The sequence below is a fragment of the Abrus precatorius genome, unplaced genomic scaffold (genome assembly GCF_003935025.1).
Source record: "Abrus precatorius isolate BTA unplaced genomic scaffold, Abrus_2018 Scaffold8, whole genome shotgun sequence".
Lineage (NCBI taxonomy): Eukaryota > Viridiplantae > Streptophyta > Magnoliopsida > Fabales > Fabaceae > Abrus > Abrus precatorius.
The window spans coordinates 1,712,330-1,739,045 of NW_020874428.1; the positions used below are offsets into that span (position 1 = coordinate 1,712,330).

General features: G+C 29.5%; 3 protein-coding genes across 3 annotated transcripts; 1 reads left to right on the top strand and 2 right to left on the bottom strand.

The window, feature by feature from the left end:
* The first annotated feature begins 2,261 nt into the window (after positions 1-2,261).
* On the top strand, positions 2,262-6,111 carry LOC113846710 (serine/threonine protein phosphatase 2A 57 kDa regulatory subunit B' kappa isoform-like). Its single transcript, XM_027475272.1, has 2 exons — positions 2,262-4,014; positions 5,430-6,111. Exons 1-2 carry the CDS (start codon positions 2,857-2,859, stop codon positions 5,760-5,762), a joined length of 1,491 nt encoding a protein of 496 aa, XP_027331073.1. The 5' UTR covers positions 2,262-2,856; the 3' UTR covers positions 5,763-6,111.
* A 4,124-nt stretch (positions 6,112-10,235) lies between these two features.
* On the bottom strand, positions 10,236-16,842 carry LOC113846931 (cyclin-A2-2-like). The gene is made up of 12 exons (XM_027475697.1): positions 16,717-16,842; positions 15,952-16,194; positions 15,046-15,325; positions 14,411-14,547; positions 13,980-14,075; positions 13,063-13,196; positions 12,386-12,461; positions 12,208-12,284; positions 11,322-11,355; positions 11,054-11,203; positions 10,824-10,958; positions 10,236-10,612 (listed from the first exon to the last, which is right to left on the bottom strand). Exons 2-12 carry the CDS (start codon positions 16,183-16,185, stop codon positions 10,550-10,552), a joined length of 1,416 nt encoding a protein of 471 aa, XP_027331498.1. The 5' UTR covers positions 16,186-16,194; positions 16,717-16,842; the 3' UTR covers positions 10,236-10,549.
* A 4,962-nt stretch (positions 16,843-21,804) lies between these two features.
* Positions 21,805-25,327, bottom strand: LOC113847873 (photosynthetic NDH subunit of subcomplex B 3, chloroplastic). Its single transcript, XM_027477171.1, has 6 exons — positions 25,092-25,327; positions 24,865-24,978; positions 23,933-23,986; positions 23,400-23,462; positions 22,533-22,595; positions 21,805-22,077 (listed from the first exon to the last, which is right to left on the bottom strand). The coding sequence occupies exons 1-6, from the start codon at positions 25,239-25,241 to the stop codon at positions 22,042-22,044; spliced, it is 480 nt and encodes a 159-aa protein (XP_027332972.1). The 5' UTR covers positions 25,242-25,327; the 3' UTR covers positions 21,805-22,041.
* Positions 25,328-26,716: the final 1,389 nt, after the last annotated feature.

The window sequence follows — 26,716 nt, forward strand, 5'->3', positions numbered from 1 at the left end:
GATCCACCCGTTGTAACTTCTGTGCATGAAAACAAATATTTTTAATTTACCGTTGAAATTATAAATTTAATTGAATTTTATTCACTAGTTTAGAAACAATTTAGTAAGAAAATAAAAATTATGATGATGAATTTTTCAATGTTTTTCTAGGCTGAGTATGATATTATTGACGAAAACACAAACACCCATTGAATGTCAACAGGAGTTGGATTTTTTACTCCATTTTTCCAAGTAAATTTGGTGCCAATTCACCTAATTAACAATTTACATACACCAATTTTGAGAGTATGGGACACCTCCAGTTTTTACAACTTTAAAAATACCTTATTAAATAAATATTTAATTAAACATAACTCCTGAATATATTCATAGTAAACGAAGAATGTTGTTATTTGTACGCGTAAACCAATAATAAAATGCATGCCATTCAAATAAAAACATAATTGAAATGTGATGAAATGATTTATGTGTAACAAATGATGATTTATAAATAAGTAAAATTAATTTAAAACTTAATTTGGATTAACTTATTAATAGTTATTTACAAAAAATAAAAAATTAAATAAATAATTTTATCTAAATTAAATTATTATTTTTTTTAAATTCAATTTCACATATGGCTTCTTATAAGTTCAAGTTATGTTTGGTAAAGATAGTTTGTAACTTATTTACGTATTTTTAACTCATTGGCTTAATCAATAAACTAAGAAAATTATTTGGTAAATACAAAATAAAAGGAGCTTATAATTTTTGAAAATTAACTTTTCAAAAGTTATCTAGAAAAATTTTAAATTTTTAAAAGCTAGCTATTAATAATTTTTATTACATTTTTATTCTTCATTTTTTTTAGAAAGATAACTCATCGTTCACACAATTAAAATTTAGTATATTAATTTTATTATTGTTGTTCTTTTCATCTTTAAGGTATTTTTTTTATCTTTTTATTATTAATAATATATTTTGTTATACAAAAATTAATTAATTAAATAAATAATACTTTAAAAATTAAAAAATAAATTATAAAAATAAATCATTTAAATCAATTCATGTATCCTTTATTGATATGATATGTTAAAATTAATGATTTTAAAAATAAATTCAAATTATTATATAAAATTGATAACATTATAATCCTTTTAAGTTATTTAACATAAATTAATTAACTCTATAATTAATTTGTCAAACAAATTTAATATTATAAATTATTTATATAATTATAAACTTTTATCTACAAGTTCACAACTAAAAGTTATAAACTTATATCAACTATCAGTTCATTTTACTAAAATTAACTTTAACCTTAATGTATGGACTTGTTTGACAAGTTACAAGTTTAAGATGGTTAAATGTTAATAACAAGTAGTCCACCAACAATAACATGTATCATGAAACTAGGACAACAATATTAAAATAAAAAAGAAAGACTTTAATTTTAAAAAAATAATAATTAATTTTTTATTTGAAATTTTGATGACAATCTATTAAAATTAATGAAAGGGGTATATCACTATTTTTTTAAATTCTTTAGTGTATTTTAATATGATTTTCTATAAGTATTTATTATTATTAATTTTTTAACTACATCACATTATTTATTATAATTGTTAGCAGAGATTAAATAAATTGTTAATATTAAATGTCAAACTTAAATAAATATATCATTTAATAATTTTTTATAAAATATAAAATTGACTATTTTAATCGTTAGTTTGAAATTTTTTATCAAATAAACTAATATTATAAAATGTTATATAAAATAAAATTGATAAATAATTTATTAAATTTATAAATTTATTTATGAAGTATTTATCAACTTTATTTTTATAAAATTAATATTTAAATTATTAATCGATTGATGAATTTTATAACTTATAAAATGTTTCGTCTCACATTTTTAACAAAATTATTAATCGAAGAGTAAGGCATAGTAATGAGTATAGGAATGGGCAAAAGATTTTGTAAATGAAAAAGGTGACACGTTCTGCGTGGACACGAATGAATCATGTGAATTGTGATGTCCCTATTTTTTCTATTGCCAAGTATCCAACATCATAAAAAATTGCAATAATAACGTAGAAAATACTATACATTGTCACTATTTTTTTATACGTAAAAGTGAGACTGGGTTGATATCTGATCGTTTTCACAGCAACCAAGCTAAAGAAAGTAACCTTTTTCTGTTTGGTTGCAAATTAAAACAAAAACCAACTCATTATTATACTTCTTTCATTTACTTATTCTTTTTTCAGTTTCACGGAAATGGATCATTAACAACGTTACCCAAAATCTTTTTAGAACTTCGTTATCTGAATCTTCATCACCACATTCATAATTTTCCATTGAGATCCCTCGTTTTCCTTATTCAACCACAAGTTTCGTTTATCTTCTTATCACGTTCCCGAGAAAGTTTGGAACAATGTTGAGAATTTGAGATAAGGTTCGAATAGAAAATTCTTATTATTTTTATTATTCTCCACTCTTTTTGTGATAAACAATTTGATTTCTCTTTAGCTTCCCTTCTTTTTCTTTTCCCTGCTTCACCGCTTCCTCTCTCGTGGTTCACGTTGTTCTTCCTCACCCACAATCCACAATCTTCAAGATTTGATTTTTCCATCAATGTGTGCAGCAAAATCGAAAATTTCCTCTAACCCATCTCAAATGTGGATCTCAATTTCACGCTGCACCCCACATTGCTTGTATTTTCCGGTGACCGAGATCTAGGGTTTATGCTTCCCCTTTTCCCTTGCTCGTGCAGAAATCATCACTCTCGGGTCCGATTGATTCCGATTCTGCCTTCATGGGCTTGTTTTCCATCTAAAAGGTTTGCAATCCGTTGATTTCAGCTTCTGGGTCGCAATGCTCAAGCAAATCCTCAGCAAGCTTCCTCGAAAATCGTTGAAACCTGACTCGGACGAGTCAACTCGGGGTGACTCGTCGCATTCCACCTATTCGCCACGCGCCTCTGGCAGAAGCCACAGACCTCACGGGGGCGGATGTTCAACATCAGCCGCCCTGAAGCGAGCTTCGTCGTCAGCAGTGTTTCCGGCGAGCATGGTGTCTGGGATTGAACCTTTGGTGCCGTTTAAGGATGTTCCTAACGCTGAGAAGATGAACCTGTTTGTGAGCAAGTTGAGCCTTTGTTGTGTCACGTTTGATTTCACAGACCCTGGTAAGAACATTGCGGATAAAGATGTGAAAAGGAAGACTTTGGTTGAACTTGTTGATTTTGTGGCTTGTGGGTCAATGAAGTTTAGTGAGCCTGCTATCCTTGCTATGTGTAGAATGTGTGCTATTAATCTGTTTAGAGTTTTTCCTCCTAATTATAGGGCTAATGGTGGTGGTGGTGAGAATGATGATGACGAACCTATGTTTGATCCCGCTTGGCCGCATTTGCAACTTGTGTATGAATTGCTGCTTAAATTTATCTCTTCTTCGAGCCTCGATGCTAAGGTAGCAAAAAAGTATATTGATCATTCGTTTATTTCGAGGTTGCTTGAATTATTTGATTCAGAGGATCCTAGGGAAAGGGATTGCTTGAAGACAATTCTGCATAGGATTTATGGGAAGTTCATGGTGCATAGACCATATATTCGAAAATCTATGAACAATATATTTTATCGGTTTGTGTTTGAGACTGAGAAGCACAATGGGATTGCTGAGTTGTTGGAGATTTTTGGGAGTGTAATTAGTGGGTTTGCTTTGCCGTTGAAAGAGGAACACAAAATCTTCTTGTGGCGAGTTTTAGTCCCCTTGCACAAACCGAAATCTATGGGGGTGTACTTTCAACAATTGGCTTACTGTGTTATGCAATTTATAGATAAGGAACCAAAGTTAGCGAGCATTGTGATTAGGGGTTTGTTGAAGTATTGGCCGGCAACAAATAGTCAAAAAGAGGTGATGTTTCTGGGTGAACTCGAAGAAATTTTGGAAGTAATTAACATGGTAGAGTTCCAGAGGGTCATGGTCCCATTGTTTTGGCGAATTGGATGCTGCATTAACAGTTTACACTTTCAGGTACAATTGTTATGCTGAATTCATTTGGCAAATTCTCATAATTGGATACTTCTATGTTATTTTTTCTCTTAAAAGGATTAGATCCGTACTTCATAGTTTAAGTGGTACTCTATATTTTGTTTTATTTACATGTTCTAGCAGGTTTTATTTCTGTTAATGTATAATATATAAGTATATTGCATTCTTTTTACAATTTACAGATGTGAAGATCTTCCTTACTTATGTTCTGTAATTCATATTAAATATGAAAATATAAGTGAATTCTTGATAGGGTTGAGCAATTAGTCTTGCAATGTGGTTGGATTAGTTCTTTGTTAATTACCACGATTCTGCAAGCTAGTTTGAACATTTTTTTTATAGAAGTGCTCACAACAGTTACTTAACTATTTCTGATAATCAAGGCTGGAGATCTACCCATGGAAAAAACTCCTGACTTTTCTAGATTTTCTCTTTTCTTTTTCCACATTTCAGTTAGTTTGATAGTTTCTGTTGTAGCATTTGTGGCCTATTATGCTCTTTATGAAATGCAATTTTAGTGTAAACTACAGTGGCATTTAGTTAAATATTAAGGGTTCTATAGATGATAATTTAGTTAAATATTACTATATGTCCTAATTTCCCACCTCTATTTAGTTTCTACCAAGGTTTTCCTGGGCTTCAGATTTTCGGAAAACAGTTTTCTTGCCTTCTGTGAATATGTTGTTTTAGCTCTGTTACTGATATGGAATCAAGTTATACTGGAAATAGCTGATATGGTTAGTTAGTTACTGGTAGGAATTGAGTTATTGGAAGCCCAAACTTAGATTAGAGACTCAAGGTCATCTGTTTTTTATTGATTGTTTAAGAGGGGAATTGTACTCAACGATGAAATAAACATGGAGTCTTGGAGTTTGCTTTATCTCAAAATTATTGTTGTTTGTGGACAATTTGTTTTATGTTTTAACAACCATTCAATGAGAATTGGGAATATGTTAATCTTTGAAGATTAATTGGGAGGCACTATTAGTGGGTCTTTCCTTGATAATATTTTACTTTGGGTTCAAAGATAATACCTGTTGCACTGTGTAATGTGATTGTGTTAATTGAGTTCCTGATAGGATGTGAAACAGTGAAAGCCGTTTGTCTCATCTTCCTTGGTTCATTTGAAAACTCTAGTTAGATCTTAATCTTTTCAGGGAATGAGGATAAACATTCTTTTTTCTTTCTACAGAGCTCTTTTTTCTCCACAATATTCATGTTCCTTGAACCCTTTTGTGAAAAGGAAGCTGTTATTGTTACCTTTAGGTGCTTGTAACTGTTTTGGCTCTTCTTTGCCTGCGTTATCACACTTTTGAGAATCAGTTGTTTCCGTAGACATACTTGTTAATAGCTGAAAAATACATTTTCTTTTTTCTTGTCTACACTGATTGTTGCAGGTAGCTGAAAGGGCCCTATTCTTATGGAACAATGATCACATTGTCAATTTGATTGCTCATAACCGTCAAGTGATCCTGCCCATCATATTTCCAGCTTTAGACAGGAATGTTCAATGCCATTGGAACCCAGCAGTTGTCAACTTGACTCACAATATCAGAAAGATGTTCTTGGAGATGGATGAGAAGCTCTTCATTTCTTGTCATAATCACTTTAAGGAAGAAGAAGCAATCATAATCACAGCGGCTGAGAAGCGAAAGGAGGCGTGGAAACAACTTGAGCATGCAGCCAGTCTCAGGCCTGTCATTGGAAACACAGCTGTTTTAGTGTCCTGATTTGCATTGCGTGCTGGTTTCCCAATCCTTTTTCACTTTCCTCATGTTTTGATGGCAAACCTGAAGAAATGTGGAATGGCTGTTATTGAGAGTTGCATTTTGTTTTTGGATCCTATGTTCTTATGATGCTTCTGGCAGCCAATATGAAGTGTCATGGTTTTGATTGCTACTGTGTGGTACAAAGTTTACCTCATGATGAGGACCATGCAGTGAATGAAACCATTTTCTGTACAAGTTTATTTCCAAAATATTCTCAGTATGTATGTACTAATAGTTGTATTTACAGTACAGTCTTCATGCTCTTCTGCTCCATTACCTTGAATTGCTATAAAGACTGCTGTTTGAAGACTAACAACCAACGTGAGATGAAGTATTAATTATTCGTTATAATAACAAAAAAAAATTGATTTAAATAATTAAGGCGTTGCCATTTCATGTACAATATTGTTAGTTGTGCTCGATGATATAAATACTATCCAAGCATTAGTTTTATGTTACGACAGTAGCATATTTCTATGCGGGGCTTTTTTGGATTAACTTATTTTATTAAATACATCTAACTAATTTTAATCTTTTTATCGATTAACATCTTAAAAGATTTCACAAAAAATTTATCTCTTAGATTTTGACATTTTAGATATATATCAGTTGATAAATTAGTAGTTGTTTTGTTTCTTTAATACTTCTAGTAGTTCCATGGATTATTTACAAGCAGTATTCAAACTCAAGCTCTTATTTAGTCTTTGCTAATAGTTGTATTTAAAGTACAGTTTTCATGCTCTTCTGCTCCATCAGATTAAGTATTAATTATTCGTTATAATAAAAAAAATAATTTAAATAATTAAGGCGTCGCATTTCGTGTACAATATTTTAGAAAAATAAAATTGAACATTCATAAGTATATATCAATAAAATTTGATATAGTTGGTGGATAATTAAATTCCTTTAATTTGCGGACTAAGATTTGACTCATGGCCCCGTCTTTATGGTTAAAGGTTTTGTCATAAGATGATAAATTTAATTTAAAAATGTCTACATCCTGAAAATGATAAATCTCCTACTGTTAGAAGGTATCCTGATTGCCCACCAGAAGAGTCACCGGAATACGAAGTAACATGACAACTTTGGTCCTTAAACAATGAGTGTTAGTTCTTTTAGTCTTTCAAATTATAATTTTTTTTAATGCATAAAATGTCAATGACTTTAGTCTTTGAAATTATACTAATCATGAATGTTTAATTTTGTCTGAACATTTTTATATTTTTCATTTTGTTTTGTCCTTGAATTTTTATTTTATTTTAATTTTTTATGTAGTTTATGCCTTTTATTTTATTTTCAAAAATCATAAATAGTATAAAACAAATTTTGACAAAAAAGTATAGAAATGACCCACAAATGATTCTAGTTTAATCCAGATCCAATCCGAGTCGCACACTTGGATGTGATGGGTGGGTTTACTACTAAAGATTTTTTGTATACACAAGGACTCGAACTCAACTTAAACAATACTGAGTCGCTTGCCACTCAGACCCACCTCTGTTAGTTCTAAAATTTATTATTTAGCCAATAAAATTGTTCTATGTCGAATTTGGACTTCTTAGGAGGATGTATTGGTTTAGGATTTTAAAAGGCTTTTTTTAAGTAAAAAAGTTTGTTGTTATTTAATCAAGATTTTATATCACTTAAAAACAATATAGTGGTATTCAATCTGAATTTTTAAGATTTTTTAAAAAGTTCATTAAAATTTATTGGTATTAAGACTTTTTACAACTTAAAAATAATCTATTAGTATTAAAAAATATAAGGATTTTAAAGGATTGTTGTATTAGAGAAATTTTAAAGGACTTTTTAGTGGTATATATAAATACCAAATTCATAAAACAATTCCATCCAAACTCATCAGATTTTGGAGGAATGTTTGAAGTGACTTTTCAAGTACTTCAAGAATTTTCGATAAATTTTTCATCTCTTTTTTTTTTATGCTCCTGTCTTCTCTATTTTTTTCTCTGCTAATAATACTGCAATATTATTCATATATAATAATGTACTACTGTTCTCATTTCATTCCCCTATTTGGTGAAAAAGTAAATGACAGTGTCATGAAGTTGTTCTATTTAGTTGAGTTTGTTCCTCAGATATATAACACAAAAAATGCTTGAAATTTTAACTTTTAAGTATTAATTTTTTTATGACACCTGTCAAGAAAAGGAAAATATAAAAGCTGAAATTGATATCATGATATCTACAATCTAACTATAGATCTTCAAATAGTTAACTAGTACCTTTAGGATTGTATTGGAGTTATTGACAGGATACACATTCCAGCAATGGTGAGGGGGCGAGATGTAAGCAGTTATCGTTATTGTCATGGAAAGATATCACAAAATATATTAATCACTTGTAATTTTGATTTGGAGTTCATGTATGTTCTTAGTGGGTGGGAGGGTTCGCGTCATAATTCTAAGCTACTAAATGATGCTATAACAAGGAAGAATGAACTTAAAGTGACTTAAGGTAAGTACTTATTTTTTAAGTAATAATAATAATGATAATAATAATAATAATAATTATTATTATTATTATATATATATATATATATATTGTATATGTAATTAGGTAAATATTTCTTGGTGGATTGTGAATTTCCTAACTGATGCTAATTTTTAGCTCCATTTCAAAGTGTAAGATATCATCTATAAGATTTTGCATATCAGGGTAATAATCTCGAAAATGAGAAAGAATTGTTTAATCTTCCTGATGCTTCTTTAAGGAATGTGATTGATAGAATATTTGGTATTTTTAAATCAAGGTTCACAATTTGTAAGTCAACACCTTCATTTTTATTTAAGACACAAGTAAAACTTGTGTTAACATGTACAGCACTATATAACTTTTTTCGCAAAGAATGTTTTGATGAATTTTTAATTGAACCGATAGGCGATGAATTTTCAATTGAACCGATAGGCGAACCTTCATCTTCAACATTACCGGTTAATGAAAGTCATAGTTTTGAGCCTATTATTCAAACCCAAGAGTAAGAACGAGAAAACACTAATGCTTGAAGGACTAGTATAGCTATGAATATGTAAGTGAATATTATTTAGGAGAACATAATATTACAAAGAATTATTATTATTATTTATTCAGATATTGTTATTTTTTTATTATTTTTGTCTTTAACTCTTTTTAAATTTGAATGTATGAAAATAATCTTAAACTCTTTATGTAAAAAATCTACGAAATTCTGCAAAGTCCACAAAGTCTCGCAGAATCTCTTAAAATTCTGACTTAAAAGTCTTGCAGTATCCATTAAAATCTTAATTTTAGAGTCTTGCAAAATCTTAAAAGTTATAAAAATTCTGCGAAGTTTTTAAAAATCTGCTGGACTTTTATCAACTAAAAATGTCCTTTAAAATTCTAATCCAATACACTCCTTTTAGTGTTATTTAACAATGCTCTTTTATTTTTTGTCCACTTTATTTTATTTTTTAATTTTAATTGTTGAATTTTAACATTAAAAAATCCAAAAAGAAAATAATAATCAAGAATTGAACTGGTAGCTTAATTTGGTTTGCTCTCATATCATCATCTTCCTTAGATCGGGTCGCAGCATCTTTTAATCAGAAGCCGTTACAATATTTCTAGATGACACCATTTAAATGTTGTAACCTATGCTTTTCATGTTCACACTTTATATATTCTTTTAGCCTTTATATGTTAGCACAGTTATTTGAGTTTTTCTTTTAGCGTGATTTGTTGATATGCAATTCACTTATAATGGGAAGGTTTCTTAAAACCTTCTCCCTTAAAACCATGTTGCCACAATATGATCAATACAAATTCTAAACACCAATTTATCTCTGCTCTCTTACAAATCAATCAATGAACATTATCAAATTTAGTTATCCTCATGATTTGGTTTAATTGAATTCTTGGAGCTTATTTCTCTCTTAATACAAATTTTCATCTCAACTGGTATCAAAGCTTCATCTTGAGGCGTTATCATGGATGACATGACAAGGAAGCAAACTAATATTCAAGAGGTGAAACGATCTTTGACAAGTAATACTAGTGACTCTAATGAAGAGATGATCAAGTCACTGCTTGTTTAACCTTAAGCTCATGTATGATATAACCAATCAATTAATTAGCCAGAAGGTTCATCCACCAATAACCTCGACACAAACTGAAGTCCATGACAATAATTGGGCTTTTTGGGTTTCTAAAAAACAAACATTTCCATCACAAAATCGGTGTGCCACTAGAATTTCAAAAATCTATTTTCCATGAGACAAGAATAAAGGAATGACTCTATAAATGGGAGCATTTTTTTTCGACATTGTACCAGAATCTAAGGTACGTTTGACCTCCATTCACTTAATTGTCATAAGAATAACAAAATAGTGACATAAACATGGATAGTAATCAGTATAGTAGGATAGCACTCCAACAAACTACACCAATTTCACGGCATTTTTTTTATTATATATGGATGGTTGATACAGTCCAAAAATAATGTTGAAGCACTTCAGCTTTCATAACGGCTACCCAAAAATGGATTCTGAAATAGATGTTAGTACAATTCTCTACGTGAACTAAATCATTATGTATCAATTTCACGTTACAATTAGATTTGGAAGCACAAATGTTTGGCACCATCCTACATGAGTACATGTCATGACAATAATTAGATGGTCAAATAATTTCAATCAATGATAATACACCTTTCCTGTATCAGCAATTCTGCATGTCAAACTTTAGTCTTCAGAGACCCATCATTTACAACTTTACACTTGAACCTGGAAAAGTGACTGCACCGCTTTTGGAGACAAATTTGCCACGCTCTTGAACTGTCATAAGAAGTAAAATTCACTGTTATGAGCATCTTCATGTAGCCAAAACTCAGTTTAATCAGATGGAGAGAAGGTTAAAGACAGCAGAACAATTTACTTAATAGACCTTATGATATAGTGCAATTGGGATGTGTCACCAGTGGAGTTAAACCTTTGACCAACAGAAAAAAGGAAGAAGAGTTTGCCTTTTGGTATGTATTATTCTAACCTTCTGTTGTTTATATTTTTCGTGAATAGCATTCAGGCAACAGCCTTTGGTATTAAGTTGCAAATCTGCCAGCGCAAGGACAGTAGTTTTAAGCTCTAACACTTTGTAATTTGTATAGTGCTCCATAGTTGAATTCTGCAAATAAATGGATGAGTTTTTAGACTTATTTACGTCTATAATAAGGCATAATATGTCAACTTGCAAGTATGTAGTCATAATATAGCACAGACCCATGGATGTTCTGACTGGTTGAGGGTCCACTTGGCAAGTAATACGGCCGATGCAGCTATCAGGGAAGGTAGAAACTGCAAGAAGCTATATTCAAGAAGAGTAAGCTCTGCTAAATAATTTGCCAGGAACTCCAGTTCAACATAGCTAACCTGTATAACGGGAAAAATTAACAACCAAATTGGTTTTGTTGGTTTCCTTTTGGGCATAATAGAAGCACCTTCTAAAGTTAAATTGTGGTTGCTTAATAGCTACTACGGGCTATAGTACCTTGTAGGAAGACTGTGCTGCTTGGATGAACCTCCTGAAAGTCAAACAAGATTGTCATGGTTCAATTACGTTTTAAGTATCAACTAAATGACATCAACGAAACAATAAAAGTAACAAACAAGTGCTGCTTTTTCTATGAGGCAGGGCTTGCTGCATGAAGAACTATTGTAAATAATATCTATACACAAATTTTTTGCCTATAAATCTTCCTTAATGGTTTTGCCTATTATTTTTCTTGATCTCGCTTTGCTCTGGTGATTGAGCCACCCTCCATTAGATCTGCTCTTCTTTAACCATGCCAAAATCACCTAAGGCTAGTTTGTACCATCTTTTCTATAATAGGTGCTACTCCAACTTTCTAATTCATTCTAATCTAATTGAATAATGTTTGGCATGTTTACTTATCCAACACAACATTCTGATTTCTGCAACATTAAGTTTATTCTCCTGTTGTGCAGAAAATTTTTTCCTTAAGCTTGAATGGTACTAATGAAGTTTACTCTCCATTTCATCCACCATGCTTGAATCCTATGATTTACATCCCCATCTTTCTCTGTTGTTTTGTATGGTGGACCCAATAATAGTCAAACTGAAGGACTTAACTTATGGTATCGCATGGTAGGGTCTATTATTTCCACGTCTATGCTAGGATTGATGTGCTTTCTAATAAACTTACATTTTCATGTACTTTGTCATACTTACACATACAAAAGCTTTGCATTTCCAAAGTATATAACATTACTAATACTATCTTCCTTTTTATTTTCTTTCTCAACTTCTCCAACTACAACTATATCATCTGCAGAAAGCATGCATCATGGCATTGACTCCTGAGAATGCTTAGTTAGCACATCATCTTAACAAAAATTGAATATATAATACGCACCTGAGAAATGTTTTAGTGGTGGGAACAGATAATTGAAAATGCAAAAGATTTAGAACCTCACTCTCCATTTTCAATACCTGTCAAGTGCCAATGATTAGGTGTTTTATATATCACTGTCGGCCATAATGAATACAATTTGAGAAGATGAAGGTTCCAGCTATACTACCACACGTCATACCTCCGCTTTTGTGTATGTATTATCTGTTATGAAGCAAAATTCTTCCACTCGAGGAGCACAAATCTCTTCATACTTTCTTAAAGCCATGGAAAAAAGAGCAATTTAAAATTTCCTCATAATATTTAAAAAAAAAAAAAGAATTGAGAACATTCATACATTAGCAACTGTCCCTATCCGATTCACCAAATGCATTCAACATCAATATTGTCTGGAAGGATTTATAATACAGCAATTCACTATTTTTCAATTCTTCATGGTTATGTAAGACTAGCAACGCAAAACAAGAGAAATGCTACTATTTCCAAACAAATCTTACACATATGCTGGGAGTAACAGATTTACGAATGGAAATCCAAATAAAATTCCTTGCAAGCTCATTAACAATATCATAAAAAATAACAAGAACATAGTTATACTATGTAAAATCTGTTAACGAACACACATATACAAGTTGAAGACTTACAAGTGAAGTAATTATAGAAGAAACTGTAAAATAATAATCATCAATATCATACTAGATTGAAGATGTACAAAGTGTTGTGATATCAACTCAATCATAATGAGCTCAATATTTTTTGAGTTCAAAGAGAAGAACAAAAAGGTAAAACTAGAGCATGAGGAACTTGCATATTGCTTAATCAGGGCCAACCATGACAACTACATAGTTTTGTACTTACGATGCAAGCAGCATGCATGTAACACCCACCAACTGGAGCCTTTGTTTCTGAACCAAACATCTAGAAAGAAACCGATCAATGAGATTCACCGTCAGGTAGAGAGTGTCAGGAACTAACTTATATTCCTCAGAAACCTGAAAGAGAATATAACAAAGCTTCAACTAATCCATTCAGCAGCCAAGGATTGCGCAACTCAGCTAACAGTAATTAAATATTTGTTTTTTTATCTTTATTGCGCCTTTACCATGGATAATAAGTAATAGAAGTCCATCTTTTCTCACTATCAATAATTCAGCTAGGTTTCAATTGAAAGCCATCCGTCAAAATACATTAGCAAGTTTTTGGTGCATAATAGCAAGAAGCATGGTGAGAACACTTGAGATGGCATTGAAGTCAAGTACCAAAATGTAACAGCAGATTCAAAAGAGAAATAATACATGTTTTAAAATTTGTATTGGCAAACACCATTGAATATTAAGTAATCCTTTTTATGAGATTAACTCATAAAAAATTGATAAAAGGGTGGCCCAACACATGAGGCTTACTTGGTGAGATCTGGAGAGGGTAGACTACACAACCTTACCTCCACATATAGAGAGGCTGCTTCCAGGATTTCACCCTCAACTCATCAAAATTTCATATTAAATGAAAAAATAACATAGTTGAAGAATATTGAAAAATTTAACGGTCAAGAAAAACACTTAGGTTGGTATTGTCTGGCTGATATTTCAAAATTTTTCTGTAATAATCTAAAGGAAGAATGAAAGAAGTGCTACCATAAAAAATATACGAAGACCAAACATTATATACATACAAGAAATTGAATTGTATGACACACAGATTTGCAACAAGGGATAAAGAGGACAAGCTTAAGATATCCACCAGTATAGAAATGAAAAAACTGCCACTAGACTAACCTCTACAAGCCAATCAACAAGAATTCCTCGCATGCTTGGAGTGATATCTTGCTGCAACTTGTCCATGTAATTGGCAATTACCGGCCTGCTTTCATACTGGAGAGATTAAACCAAAACTTACTATCACTTTTTTCTTTTTTTTGGCAAAGCATATCCTTTTCTTTTCTAAGCTTTAGTAATATAGTTTTACTTTTTAAATTAAATTATGCAAAATATTATACTGTTACTGAACTGAATAAATAATGTTCTCTGCTTTTCGAAGGAATGTTATAATGCAGTCAGACAGTCACTAGGAAAATACAAGGAAAGCAGAAGCAGTTGAGATTTAAATCATAATATTGTTAAGGAGACGCCACTACATTGTCACCAGTTACGTAAACAAAAGTGGTAGCAATAATCCAAATATAAAATGACATTTCTTCAATACTAACCTCTCTGATGCATATATTATTGTATATATCAGGGGCATAAGAACTCCAAACTTGAGGATCCTTTAACTCCTCTGAATCAATGTCCACAATGCCCAATCCATCTGAGGCTCTTAGTTTCTCACAAATCATTTCTATGTCTGCATAATCCAATAAAATAAAATATAATAAAAATCAGTAATTTATGAAATGTTAACTTCTAATTTGGATATTATCTTTAGAGTGAATACTGGGTTCTTGTAGTAACTTATTTTTTCACTTTAGCAAAAGAGCAATCATATAAGTTGCCACTCCATGAACTTGAAAGTTCCAATTATATTAATATTGCCATTGCAATGTCCAATTAGTAATCAATAAAATACTGTTGAGTGAATAGTTAGCAAATAATATGTAAAGCATATTAATAGCCACCAGGTAAAGTGCTTGAAAGCATCTATATTATACCCTGTATGCAAGGAAACAAGTAAAAATGAAGAAATACAAAAAAATGGGATGAACTTACACTACAATGAAACACTCATGAGTTCAACCAGAGAGGTGCAATTGTAATTGTCATCTGTACAATTATTATCTCATAAATCGCATTCCTATAGTCTATTAATGCATACTGATAGTAACACATAAGATCATAGAAAAACCTTTATCTGGAGAACTCAGAAGTTCATCAGACTTCTTAGAGTCCTGCACTGAAAGCAGGGGAACTGCCATACCACATTCTCTCATGTTATCAGCCATACAGGGTTGTAGTGGCGCTCTGTCTTCCAGCCTTTCTGCTACGAAGTTGTCATGTGATTCTTCCATCAATATTGTGGAATAGTCTTTAGCTACCTTTGCTCTAACATCCTCTTGGGTTGACAAAACTTGCATGGAGACATCTGAAGCTCCCTTTGCATTTCTCTTCTTATAACCTCCTCTTGTCTATGTAATGCATAGTTAACCATTATCACCAACTCACACTATAATTAGACTAAATAGGCAAGTTAAACTATCATTCACTTACAGTTTAGTCCCTAAATTGATTATGTAAGCCAGTTACTCCTTTAATTTACAAAATCCATATTCAGCTAGTCCTTCTGAAGGACTAAAGTGAGATACAAGAAGAACTAGTGTAGTATAAAATCATGAAATAACTTTTACACAAATTCAAATAACAGTTTTTTAATTTTGTATTTTAAACACGAGAATTTTCCACAAAGTCACACTAAATTTCATAGGTGAGGTTACAACCTATGACTAATTATGCAGATAACATCACCCCAAATCTTCTTTTATAAAAACAATCAACAACAAAGGTTTTCAAATTCATCAATAATGGTTTTTTTAAAAACATCTAATCTGCTAAAAAGGGATTTTGTTCCTTCAAAGCTAGTTAATTCAAACTCATACTAAACTGTTATTTAGACTTTGTCATTGAATTTGCAGTATATCTGCTAAACTGTTATTTAGACTTTGTCATTGAATTTGCAGTATCTCTGCTCAACGGTGGAATTCCTTCTTAGCAGAAAAAAAAAAAAAAAATTGGTTCAGACACTCACATTGCATACCTGAAATTTCCTTGCCTCAACACACTTGTCCTGTGATTTTCTGCAGATGTTGGTAACATCTCCTAACACTGCCCTGTTCTTATCAATAGAAGCTTGGCCTTTGCTTTCCTTTTTAAAAGAGGGTCTGGAAGAGTTAGATACCCCTCCCAATGATCTAGCCATTGCTCGAGTAACTCGAACCACTAGTTGTCCACCATCTCTCACACCACTAATTGCAGCATTTTCTCTATTCATTTTGCAGACCTTGAACATCATCAACAACAAACTGAAAATCAGTGCTTCATGTGAAAATCTCTCTCTTACCTGTTTCCAAATACCAATTCACCTTTCCTTAACAAAAAAACACTCATCAATAAATCTAATCTAATAATAAAGAAGCACATAAAATCAAGTTCATTTCCAACATTGCAAACCTCTTCAAGAACCTCTCTATTATCTAACAGTAGGTAGTGAGTGAGTGTGAAATTAAGGAACAAATTTATTTTCATTATTGGTGAAAAATTATTTTGAATATGAAATTTACAGTTTAATTGTTACAACAACATGTAACAAGAAGGTTCTAGAATGCACTCAGATCTGCATGAAAACCGTAACAAATTGAATAGAAACAAAAAAAAATCAAGTCTCTGGAAGAATGAATGAAGATAGCGTTTTTGAAGGAATAAAGACCACGAACTGGATTCGGGCAGAAAGCTCATTTTGGGTAATGATCCTGAATGAAATAACTAAACTATAACTGGGCACAGAGTTGTGAGCTATGCTTACTGCGATTTTCAGAGCTCATTGGTATCTGAATGGCAGAAAGGAGAGAGAGTGAAACTGAAGGGTGTGAGTGTGAAAGATGAAAGAGTGATGAATGAATGATAATAAAAGCTGAGCGTGAGACTTGTGAGAGCGGGAGAGAGTGAGAGACAGCCACAGTTTAAACTTGTCAAAATCCAAAGGCTACTTTTCCATATTATTGTCAAAACATTAAAAGAAATAAATAATATTTTAAATTAATATATACTTTTTTTAGAGCATATCTAAGAATTCAATCTTAAAGAATGTTAATTACTTTACTTTTTATAAATAGTATATAATTCTTTTTGATTTAAAAATACAAATTATTTTTTTTTACTTTTAAATCATGTAATAAAATATTTTGGGGTTGTTAGTTGTTACATGATCACTTTTAAAAAATCATCTGTTTTTTTTTATAATTTTGACAAATTAAAAAAAATTAAATATATATCATTTTATCCCATAATAATTAAATATTTGTGTATCTCATATATATTATTAAATGAAGATGATCATCATAAAAAATTTATCTGATAAGTTGATGTATATCTATGCTATAGTTCGTGAAATTCGAGTGAATTTAATGGTTAAAAATTATATTCAAATAATATATATATATATATATATATATATATATATTATAAAAGAAAAACATGACTTTCCTTGTTTATTCAAGTATGTGATTATGTAATAGCACATTTAAAAACCAAGGCAGATGCGACGTTGAACAAATTTTGAATGGTTTAAAGGTATAACTATATTTATCCGTAGTATATATACAATATATTTCCTTATAAATTTTCAATCTATGGAATTATTTTTATATTTAACCAAAATTTCATGATTGTAGTATAATTGTTTTTTATTAAATTGAATTTCTCTGTTAGGCAATGAGATAACTTTTGTTAAATTTATAAATTTAGTTTATTATATTTGTGAAATAACTCGTATTAATTAATTCCATAGTAACATATTTGATCATTGCAATTATTTGAATTTATTAAAATTGTGATAGAATTCAATAACTGAACAAAAGTGTACAGATAAGAAAATTAATGAGATTAAACTAAATATCTTTGTTATTGTGTTTCAAAATGTAATGAATAAAATACACTAACTGTTTTGAAATATTACATGTAACTGAACTATTTCAAGATAATATCAAAAAGTTAAACTATTTGAAGTTAAATTGCTGATAAAAATGATTTTATTTTATAATTAATTTTGGGTGTAAACCACATGTATTATCTATTAGATATGGATTATAATTAATTTGAATCGCTAAGGAATAATTCCTGAATTTATTTTTAAGACAATTATATTTTTATATACGTGTAATTTTGGTATTTAATTTTAATTATTTTTAAAATTTTCAAATATTCAAATTAAGTCCTTTACCTCAAAATTAATATTTTTATTATATTTTATAAATTTTATTTTATATTTTTATTTAAATATTTTGTATTTTTATTTTTTTGTACAAATTAATAATATATCATACTTTCATTATATTTTTAAGAATTATTAAATAAAATTTTTTGAACTTAATTTGAGTATTTAAAAAAAATAAAAAAACTAAATATAAATAATTAAAATTAAAGAGATCAAAATTATATACACCCTAAAATATAGGAATCAAAATTATAATTAAATTTATTTTTAATTAAGTGACAAAATCACACATTGTAATATTGTATATTTTTATCACAAATAAATAAAAAAATGTTAATATCTGAATTTTATAATCATCTCTCTCTTTTTTTGGGCGCATAATCAACTTTTAGTAAACCCTAAACTGCACCAATTTTGTAAAAAAAAAAAAAGCTCGAATTTTCAAGCCCAATGGTAAAAAGTCAAACTAACTCAACAAAGGGGAATGTGATACCCACAAAAGATTATGTGATCAAAGGTCAATTGCTTGAATAGTGAATAATCTAAAATATACTATTATAGAGCAACTATTTTGTTTGCTTGTATTCAAAATTATCTCCTGAGTATAAATAAACAAATAAATCACCTTTTTAAAACAAATCTCAAAGTCATTGACTAATGAGGCACAATAATAATAATAATAATGTGGCCTATGCAAGAAATTTACTTTTTTCATACATGGGAAGTAAATATAGAAGATAATGTTTTACAGTATAATTCAAATTTAGATTGGATAAAATTTAACTGTAATTCTTAAAAGTATTTATTATGTTATTTTTAAATTAAAACTAGAATTTTATATCAATAAAAAATCTAAACTTAATATTGTTAAAAATTCCTGTGATAAAAAAAACATAGAAAAATATTTAATCCTCAGCATTGTCCAACATTTTCCTATCTTATTTATTCATTTAGTATCACCAAATCCACTTATAAGTATACTAACAATAAACAGAAGTTAATTACATCTTTTTTTCTCATACACCCTACTTGATAATCCTAAGATGCATTTCATCCTTTGCTTTGCTTGTGGTGTGACATGTTGGAGTGTTTTGTTGCTAAAGAAGCTTACAACATTAATGATCCTTTATGCTTGAATGAGGCTTCCCTACATTTGTAGTCATTGAATGTGGTACAATTATTAGAGTATGATATCAAAGTGATGTGGCCCCCCAATGTGATTGAATTGAAGGTTTTGAAACACAAGGGGCATTGGAAAATGGGTGCATATTCAACTACCCCAACTGCATCAATAGCTTAATTTTAAATTTTTTGGAATAAGGTTAGTATAGACACATTGACCACAACTCATGCATGGACCCGCCATAGAAGAGTCTCCTTCAGCTCTCCGCTCCCCCATATGTCCTATTAAGCTCCTAAGGATATAAAGAATGAGATGTTAATTGTACTCACCCTTAAAGCTAAAGCTAAGTGCCAAGTGGGGGCAATGTTAAGATATCATATTTTAACTTACATCTTTATGTTGGTTTCTATTTAAGCATTTTATTAATTGATGATTTAAAGGAGTTGATTAAGTAATTAATAAATATTAAAAACTATAGAAAGTGTATAAATTTATTATAAGAATATGCATTATACTTTTTTAATAATTTTTAACTAATATTTTTTTAACGAAACTTATTCTTTAAATATTTAATATAATTAACTGAAACTCAAACTCAAACCTACAAATTAAATTAGAATTTTTTTTTATCTATAATAACACTGATTAACGTTTGTCTTTATTTAATTAAACTTCTTCAATTTTTTTATAAAATAATTAATTAATTTAAAAAAAATAAATAAATAAAAATTATAAATTTATATATTAAATAATTAAATGCATCAATTTGTACGTAGAATAAATAAATATCTCATTAATACAAATATTGTAACAAAATAAATAAATTTAATAATTAATATGTCAAAAAAATAAATTTAGATTTATTATAACTAAAAATATATTGTCTGCAATTTTTATTTAATTAGGAAAGAGAGAGTAGAATTTTTAAGCCTAATAATCCCATATAGGAAAAGCCATTCAAAGTTTTGCAATGTGAGGCTCCTGTGGATACAAGTTTCCCAATCTACAAAGCCGCGGATTGGCGGCTTCTGTGTTTCTTGAGAAAGGCCAAAGAAAAGGCTCCAAAAATCTATCCCCACATAATAAAAGGCCAAGAATTTCAAAGCAACCACTTTTTGGGACCCCCGTTTTGTTGAGTAAAACCAATCTCTGCGACGTATCTTTCAAGTCATCAAACAGTGAAGTCCCAACTCAGAAATTTTAAAATTTAAAATCAATCTTCAATTTTGGAGCTTCAACTAGAGGTCTAGAACTCTCTTTCTACAATTAAAAAGGAATAAATAACTTTTTTTCTTTTTACTCCTAGCATGTTAAGCATGTCTCTTGACTATTGCACTTACTTTTTCTTATTAAATTAAAAACTTTTATTTTAGAAGTTTTTTTTTAATGGTGATAGATGCTCAGACTTGGAAATTTATGCATACATGGAAATACAAAGGTACATTTACACAAATATATGAGTAGTTAAGTAAGTAGCATACTAGAGAATTTAAGTTAAGTTTTGATTGTGTATTTATGTCATTGTGCAGTTAAATATTTTAAATGTTATTGAAAATTGTAAAAAAGAGAGAGAAAAGTATGAATAAGAGGACAAAATAGTATTCAAAATTAAAATTGAAAATCAATTATATAATTTTAATAAAGAGAGAAAAGCTTTCAATGCCTTTCCAAACGATATATTTCGCAAATGCATATGCATGGACCATATCACAGGAAGGATTGGTGTAGCTTATTGTGTCAAAGTTTTCACTGTTTAATATCTTCCACATTCTTTAACGAGTTACCACAACTATAAGACGAAAATAACAAGCTACAAACCAAGAAAAGCTACTCCAGAACTATTTTTGAAAAGGCTAAGCATTCAGTTGAAAGTTTAGTTAAAGTTTATATTTTACTGTTAAGTGCATTATGCTAAGGAGTATTTCAGTTAACTTAGTTTGTGTGTCGATCACGGTTTGGATTTTGGGTCATGACACCTGAGAAATTGTAGAGGCTTTGAGAACAATATATACTTTGGTTTATATATCATTGTGACGAGCTTGTGCTGAGTAATGCTAATTCCACTATTAAGATGTAAGTTACTCCAATTCTTGAGTCCTTGCCACACCTTGAGAGCATGTCTTGATACTTGCAAAAAGAGGTTCAAGGTAGGGTGCATGTTGGCCACAGTATAAGGTATTATAAGGTGCAATAACAATTTTCATTTGAAAATAGGTTACTATATGTTGAAATAGATCTAATCTCACTTAGACACCATGCACTAACTTGTGCATTCTTGAGAGTTAGACTTCAAATTATAGGGGGTAGGCCAATAGGAAAACTAAGACATGGTTGTACTTTAGAGAATTTGTTTGAAGAAGAAGAAGACATCATTTTTTTGTGAATAGCACATCAAAGATAATGTATCATTTGCTTCTTAGTCTTAGATAATCTACCATACATTATGAAGTATATAAACAAGATCAAAATTGCATTGACTGGTGATTTTTCTCTTGTATGCTTTCTTTGCACATACACACTGCACTGTGGCTCATGGTTTCGGGCAAAGCACATTAAACTAACAAAGATTTGTACCTTAGTCTGAAGAATAGAAACCAAGTTCCTAGCATTACAAAACATGAAGGGAAATTATACACTAAAGATATCTGCATGATTATATTAAGAACCAAAGCAAAAGTTTTCATAAATTTATGATGCAAACATCAGTGATCTGTAGTGATGCTTCCAACTGTGTTAAAACGAAGAGGTACATATGGAGCTTTTCTTTCTAACGTCAAGAGGTACATTGTCTATTACTTCTTCCACTGAGGAATCCTCTGAACAACAACCTAGAAGTCCATCATAGCAAATATATTAATCCACTATAACTAGAGTACACAAGGAAAACAAATCAAAGATTTGAAGCTTTTAATGTTTCTATGCCTCATTCTTTAAGACAGCTAGCAAATAGAAAAAGATTCCCTAATTAAATTTCGTTTCTATAAGGTGAAAGAGACAAGCAAGCATGTGCATATTTACTTTCTCCATGCTGTAATTGCCTTCATCATTAACGGTCTCATAATAGACTTCATATAAAGAAAAACATGTTACTTGGATTGACTTGGGAGCAGATATTGACACTATAAAATATGGCATCAAATCAGAATAATTTATTATTAAATCAAAGAAATTTTTATTTAAATATCCATATTGAAAGTCTCCACTTATAACCATCACTCCATGCACCACACTCACTGCACAGAACACATTATAGTACAATGGTTTGACATATTTTGAAGGATACCTTGCCAGAGTTTACTTTGTTTCCAACAATGGTTTGACAAGCCAGCCTCCAAGATTCTGGTTTCTGTTTTAAAAAGACAGTTCCAAAGATTAGTAAATTACAAAATTTAGCATCATATCTCCCTCAAAAATACAAAGCGCCTCTTTAAGAAGCAGGTATTAAGGATAAACTACTGATACTTCATAGGAACTTGCACTCGGAATCTCCTTTCAAAATTTATATTTTTCAGTCAAGTCCACCTCTCTGTGAAATCAATTTTGTTCGAGTCCAGTAAAACTACTATGGACAACAAAACTCTTCCTCTGATGACACCATTAAATACTAAAGACTTGAACTTGAGACTAGTTAAACTGGAACAATTTTGTGCTAGTTTCAGTCCTAGGAATGAAATTGCATTAAACACTTGGAGGACAAATTTGCTACTCATGGTAGACTATATGAAAGCCACATGATAAGTTGAAAATGCATTAAATTCAAGGACCAATATTCAAATGACTTTCACAGAGATTAAGAAATTTCTATATTGGCTTAGGATAGGAGACTTCCAATCACTGTTTTAAAAAACATATTTGCATGTTAGAGCAGTGTATGTTTTTAAAGTTAAAAAATCAATTCTCACATTTTCTAATGAAAACACAAGTTTCAATAAAAATATGTGATTAGATTAATTTAGATACACATTTGAATCACATTCAATGGTTGAAAATCAATTTTACTCAATTTAAAACCAAAAAGATACTATATCGGTAAGACTGAATAGTGAATGTCATCCAGTCCAAAATTATTCAATTCAATAACAACAAATTGAGCTATGAGTTTAACAAAGAAAGTGTTCTTGTGTGTCCATGGAAGGGAGAGCGAACATGCCTTTTTAAGATATCTGAGTTCAGTATTTGTTCTTTCATTTAAAAGATCCTTTCCTTCAGTAATCTGCAATAAAAGAATCAATATGCATTGCAATTAGAGATTAATAAGTGAATACTTGGTGAAAAATAGAACTATATTTTGTCATATGAAAAACTCAGGTGATTGATTGACCTAAGACAACATATTCATGTTTCAGTCAAAACTAGAACTACATTTGAGGGTGATCAGAAATTAGATCTTAGAACACTATCTATAGAAAGTTTGATTGAAATTACACACTATGATTAATGAATTAATTGATTTCTAAATCAGTATAGTTCTAAGGAATTTTCTAACAAGAATTAAATTGTAAAAGAATTAAAGTATTTTATTTTAGAGATTTCTGACACATTGTTTAAAGCACTTGCTAGAAGTTGTTCTCAAACATAAATCTTCCAATTTAAACAGAGACAAAGAAACATATTGTAAGAACTATAGTAATAAGCGAAAGAATGCACAGAGATATGTTAAGATGACAACACAATTCCATGTACCTCTACAATGCAAGTTCCGCAGCTACCACCTCCCCCACAATTCATCACCTTCCCCTGTTGAAACAGTTAAACTAGTTTTTGCAGAAGCATAAATAATAATAAATGTTTTTTTTTTAAATGTAAATCACTTATATCTTTCACAGATGATAACTATCTGAATCTGATAGAACCGTTATCAACAACAATACAACTATGTTAAATACTTGATAAGGAATTTTGTTACAGTAATCATATTAGGCTGGAAAATAATTATATGTTAAAATTTTCTTTTCATTCCAAAGAAACTTTAGTTTAAATTTTTTATTTCTTATTTTCTATTAATGAGTAATTTTGTCCCTAACGTTATCATAAATCAGTTAAATGATAACATGTAATTTAGCATTGAGTTAAGAATTTGTCACATTATTACTTATTAGATCTATAATATCTGTGCCTATTTTAAAGAATAAAGATATGAAAAATCTCAAATTTTATAGAAATAAAATTTTTTTATTTACAGAAAAATATTTAAATTTAATAACAATATAAAAAAAGAATTCGGCTCATAAGTGTCTTAATACACGTTATTAAATATATTAATCCCATAAAAATTATTAAATATCTTACATTTGTCGTGAACAAGTAAAAATGAGCAAGAACACATGTTTTCGCCTTTTTGATAAATTGTTAAATTAATTCTCGAGATTGTATAAATCGGTAATAATAATCCTTAAAATTTTTAAAAAATTTAGGCAATTCTTAACTTTGTAAAAGATAATTTATTTAAATAATTTATTTTTCACTAATATTTTACACAAAAATATTAAAATCACTCATGTTTAACAAAATTAAGTGCTTGTTTATTTAAAAAAAAAGAAATTTGCAAGAGAAAAAGTACATAGCAGTGGAAAAACATGTTAGTGTGGATTGGGAGCATGTGGTATGAGACATACATAGGTGGCATAAAGTTCGATCTTGTTATCCAACATAATGTTCCTCAGAAGCTTCTCTCCGCTAATTGCTTTCACTTTATCCACTGGGTACGACCCATCGTTCTCCGGTTTTGGCTGCAACAATTTCACACTTTTCAACATCAATCATCATAATTGTATCTACTGCATTAGAACAAAGTGAATAAGTGAAATTTGATTTAAGCTAGGTAGCATTAATTGAACTATACCCCTATGAACTCCAGCTCTATTTCAGGAGGAGATTCCGGCGAATTGGCGGCGGAAAGGACTGAACTGGATCGCCGCCGGGGAAAATAGGTGGTCGGATTCCGGCTGCCGGCGGTGAGTGAAATGGCGGGGAATATATTCATGGAAGCCATTCTCTTTTGTGTTATGGTTTTGTGTGTGTTTTCAGTAATCACCTTATGAATTAATTACACTGTTCCGTTTTCCTATTGATGAGATTGCGGCTCTAGAACTCGCTCGTTAGTCCCCCAAGAAATAACGATTTGTTATTTTGTAATTTCTCTTAAATAAAGGAAAATTCTAAATTGTAGATTATTATACAATATTTCTTTATAGTTTTGTATAGACTTTAATATGTCTTCAATCTCTATATTTTATTTATATATTGTAGTGATTTTTTAATTTTAAAAACTGACGTTTGAGAGTTTTAATGAAGCAAGACTTGTAAAAAAAACATTGTAAGAACCAAAACAAAAAAAAAATTTATTTAAAGAGATTAAAGTAAAAATTGGTTAAAATGTGAGAACTAAAAATAAGTAATTAATATTTTTTATGTACGGTATGAATATTATTGAATAAGATTAATTTATAAAAATGATTAAAAATATACTATATAACTATTTTAAAATTTTAATAATATTTATAAATTAAAAAAGGACAAACATTGTAATTATTAACAATAAATATTTTATTATATATAAAAATAAAATAAATATAAATTTTTTAATATAAATTAATGTTGAATTAAAAAATATTTAATATATAAAAATTTATTTAGAGTGATGAGAAAAATAATCAACTTCTAAAAGTGCTACTATTTGATAAAGTTTTTAAAATTATTTTTATTTAAAAATTTATACTCATAAATTATGTATAAAAGTTGGTTAAAAAAATTAAAAATATATAAAATGACATCAATGATGAAATAAAAAATTATAAAAGATTATAAGAAAATTATATAACTTTTAAATATTTGAAGGTTTAAATGAACAAAAATGCTATATTATTAAATATAATATTTTTAATTAAATTTATATAATATATCCGTTGACAGAAAAAACATATGAAATATTTTTCAAGATTTTTTAAAAAAATATTTGAATATATTCATTTTAAACTTTTTTTACTTAATTTAAGGTAAAATTTATGATATTCCTTTTAATTGAGATCATGAAGTTAGTGATTTAATTAAAAAAAAAACATTAATATCCTCTCATATTTAATATATTAAAAAAATCACAACCGTTAATCTAAGAAGAATATAAAATATCCTTACGAGTATTACACAAAGCACTCCAGTGAAATATATTATTGCTTTCATGATATCACTGATTTTTGCAAAGGCCCACTAAGGCCGACCCAAAAATTTTCTAAGCAAGTATGCGTCCTGTCCATCACAAAGTTAATTTGATATTCTTTGTTTTTTTCTTTGTCAAAAATAATTTTATACATGCTTTAAACGTAAAAAAAAGTTTAATTGGCCTAATTTTTTTAAACATTTTAATCTTGATTTTCTTTTAATTCTTATGTTTTTGTTAGTTAATAAAGTTTTACCTTACCAAATAAGTGAAAAAATTCATAATTAAAAACTTTAGCAAAGTCTTAGAAA

What these genes read in the sequence shown, in the direction of transcription:
- LOC113846710 (XM_027475272.1), top strand. Translation starts at nt 2,857, where the DNA reads ATGCTCAAGCAAATCCTCAGCAAGCTTCCTCGAAAATCGTTGAAACCT. An exon ending in TTAACAGTTTACACTTTCAG is followed by an intron (nt 4,015 to 5,429) that starts GTACAATTGTTA and finishes TGATTGTTGCAG; the next exon opens with GTAGCTGAAAGGGCCCTATT.
- LOC113846931 (XM_027475697.1), bottom strand. Translation starts at nt 16,185, where the DNA reads ATGAATAGAGAAAATGCTGCAATTAGTGGTGTGAGAGATGGTGGACAA. An exon ending in ATAATATATGCATCAGAGAG is followed by an intron (nt 14,076 to 14,410) that starts GTTAGTATTGAA and finishes TAATCTCTCCAG; the next exon opens with TATGAAAGCAGGCCGGTAAT. An exon ending in TTGTTGATTGGCTTGTAGAG is followed by an intron (nt 13,197 to 13,979) that starts GTTAGTCTAGTG and finishes ATTCTCTTTCAG; the next exon opens with GTTTCTGAGGAATATAAGTT.
- LOC113847873 (XM_027477171.1), bottom strand. Translation starts at nt 25,241, where the DNA reads ATGGCTTCCATGAATATATTCCCCGCCATTTCACTCACCGCCGGCAGC. An exon ending in TCGAACTTTATGCCACCTAT is followed by an intron (nt 23,987 to 24,864) that starts GTATGTCTCATA and finishes CTGTTTCAACAG; the next exon opens with GGGAAGGTGATGAATTGTGG. An exon ending in GCGGAACTTGCATTGTAGAG is followed by an intron (nt 23,463 to 23,932) that starts GTACATGGAATT and finishes CTTTTATTGCAG; the next exon opens with ATTACTGAAGGAAAGGATCT.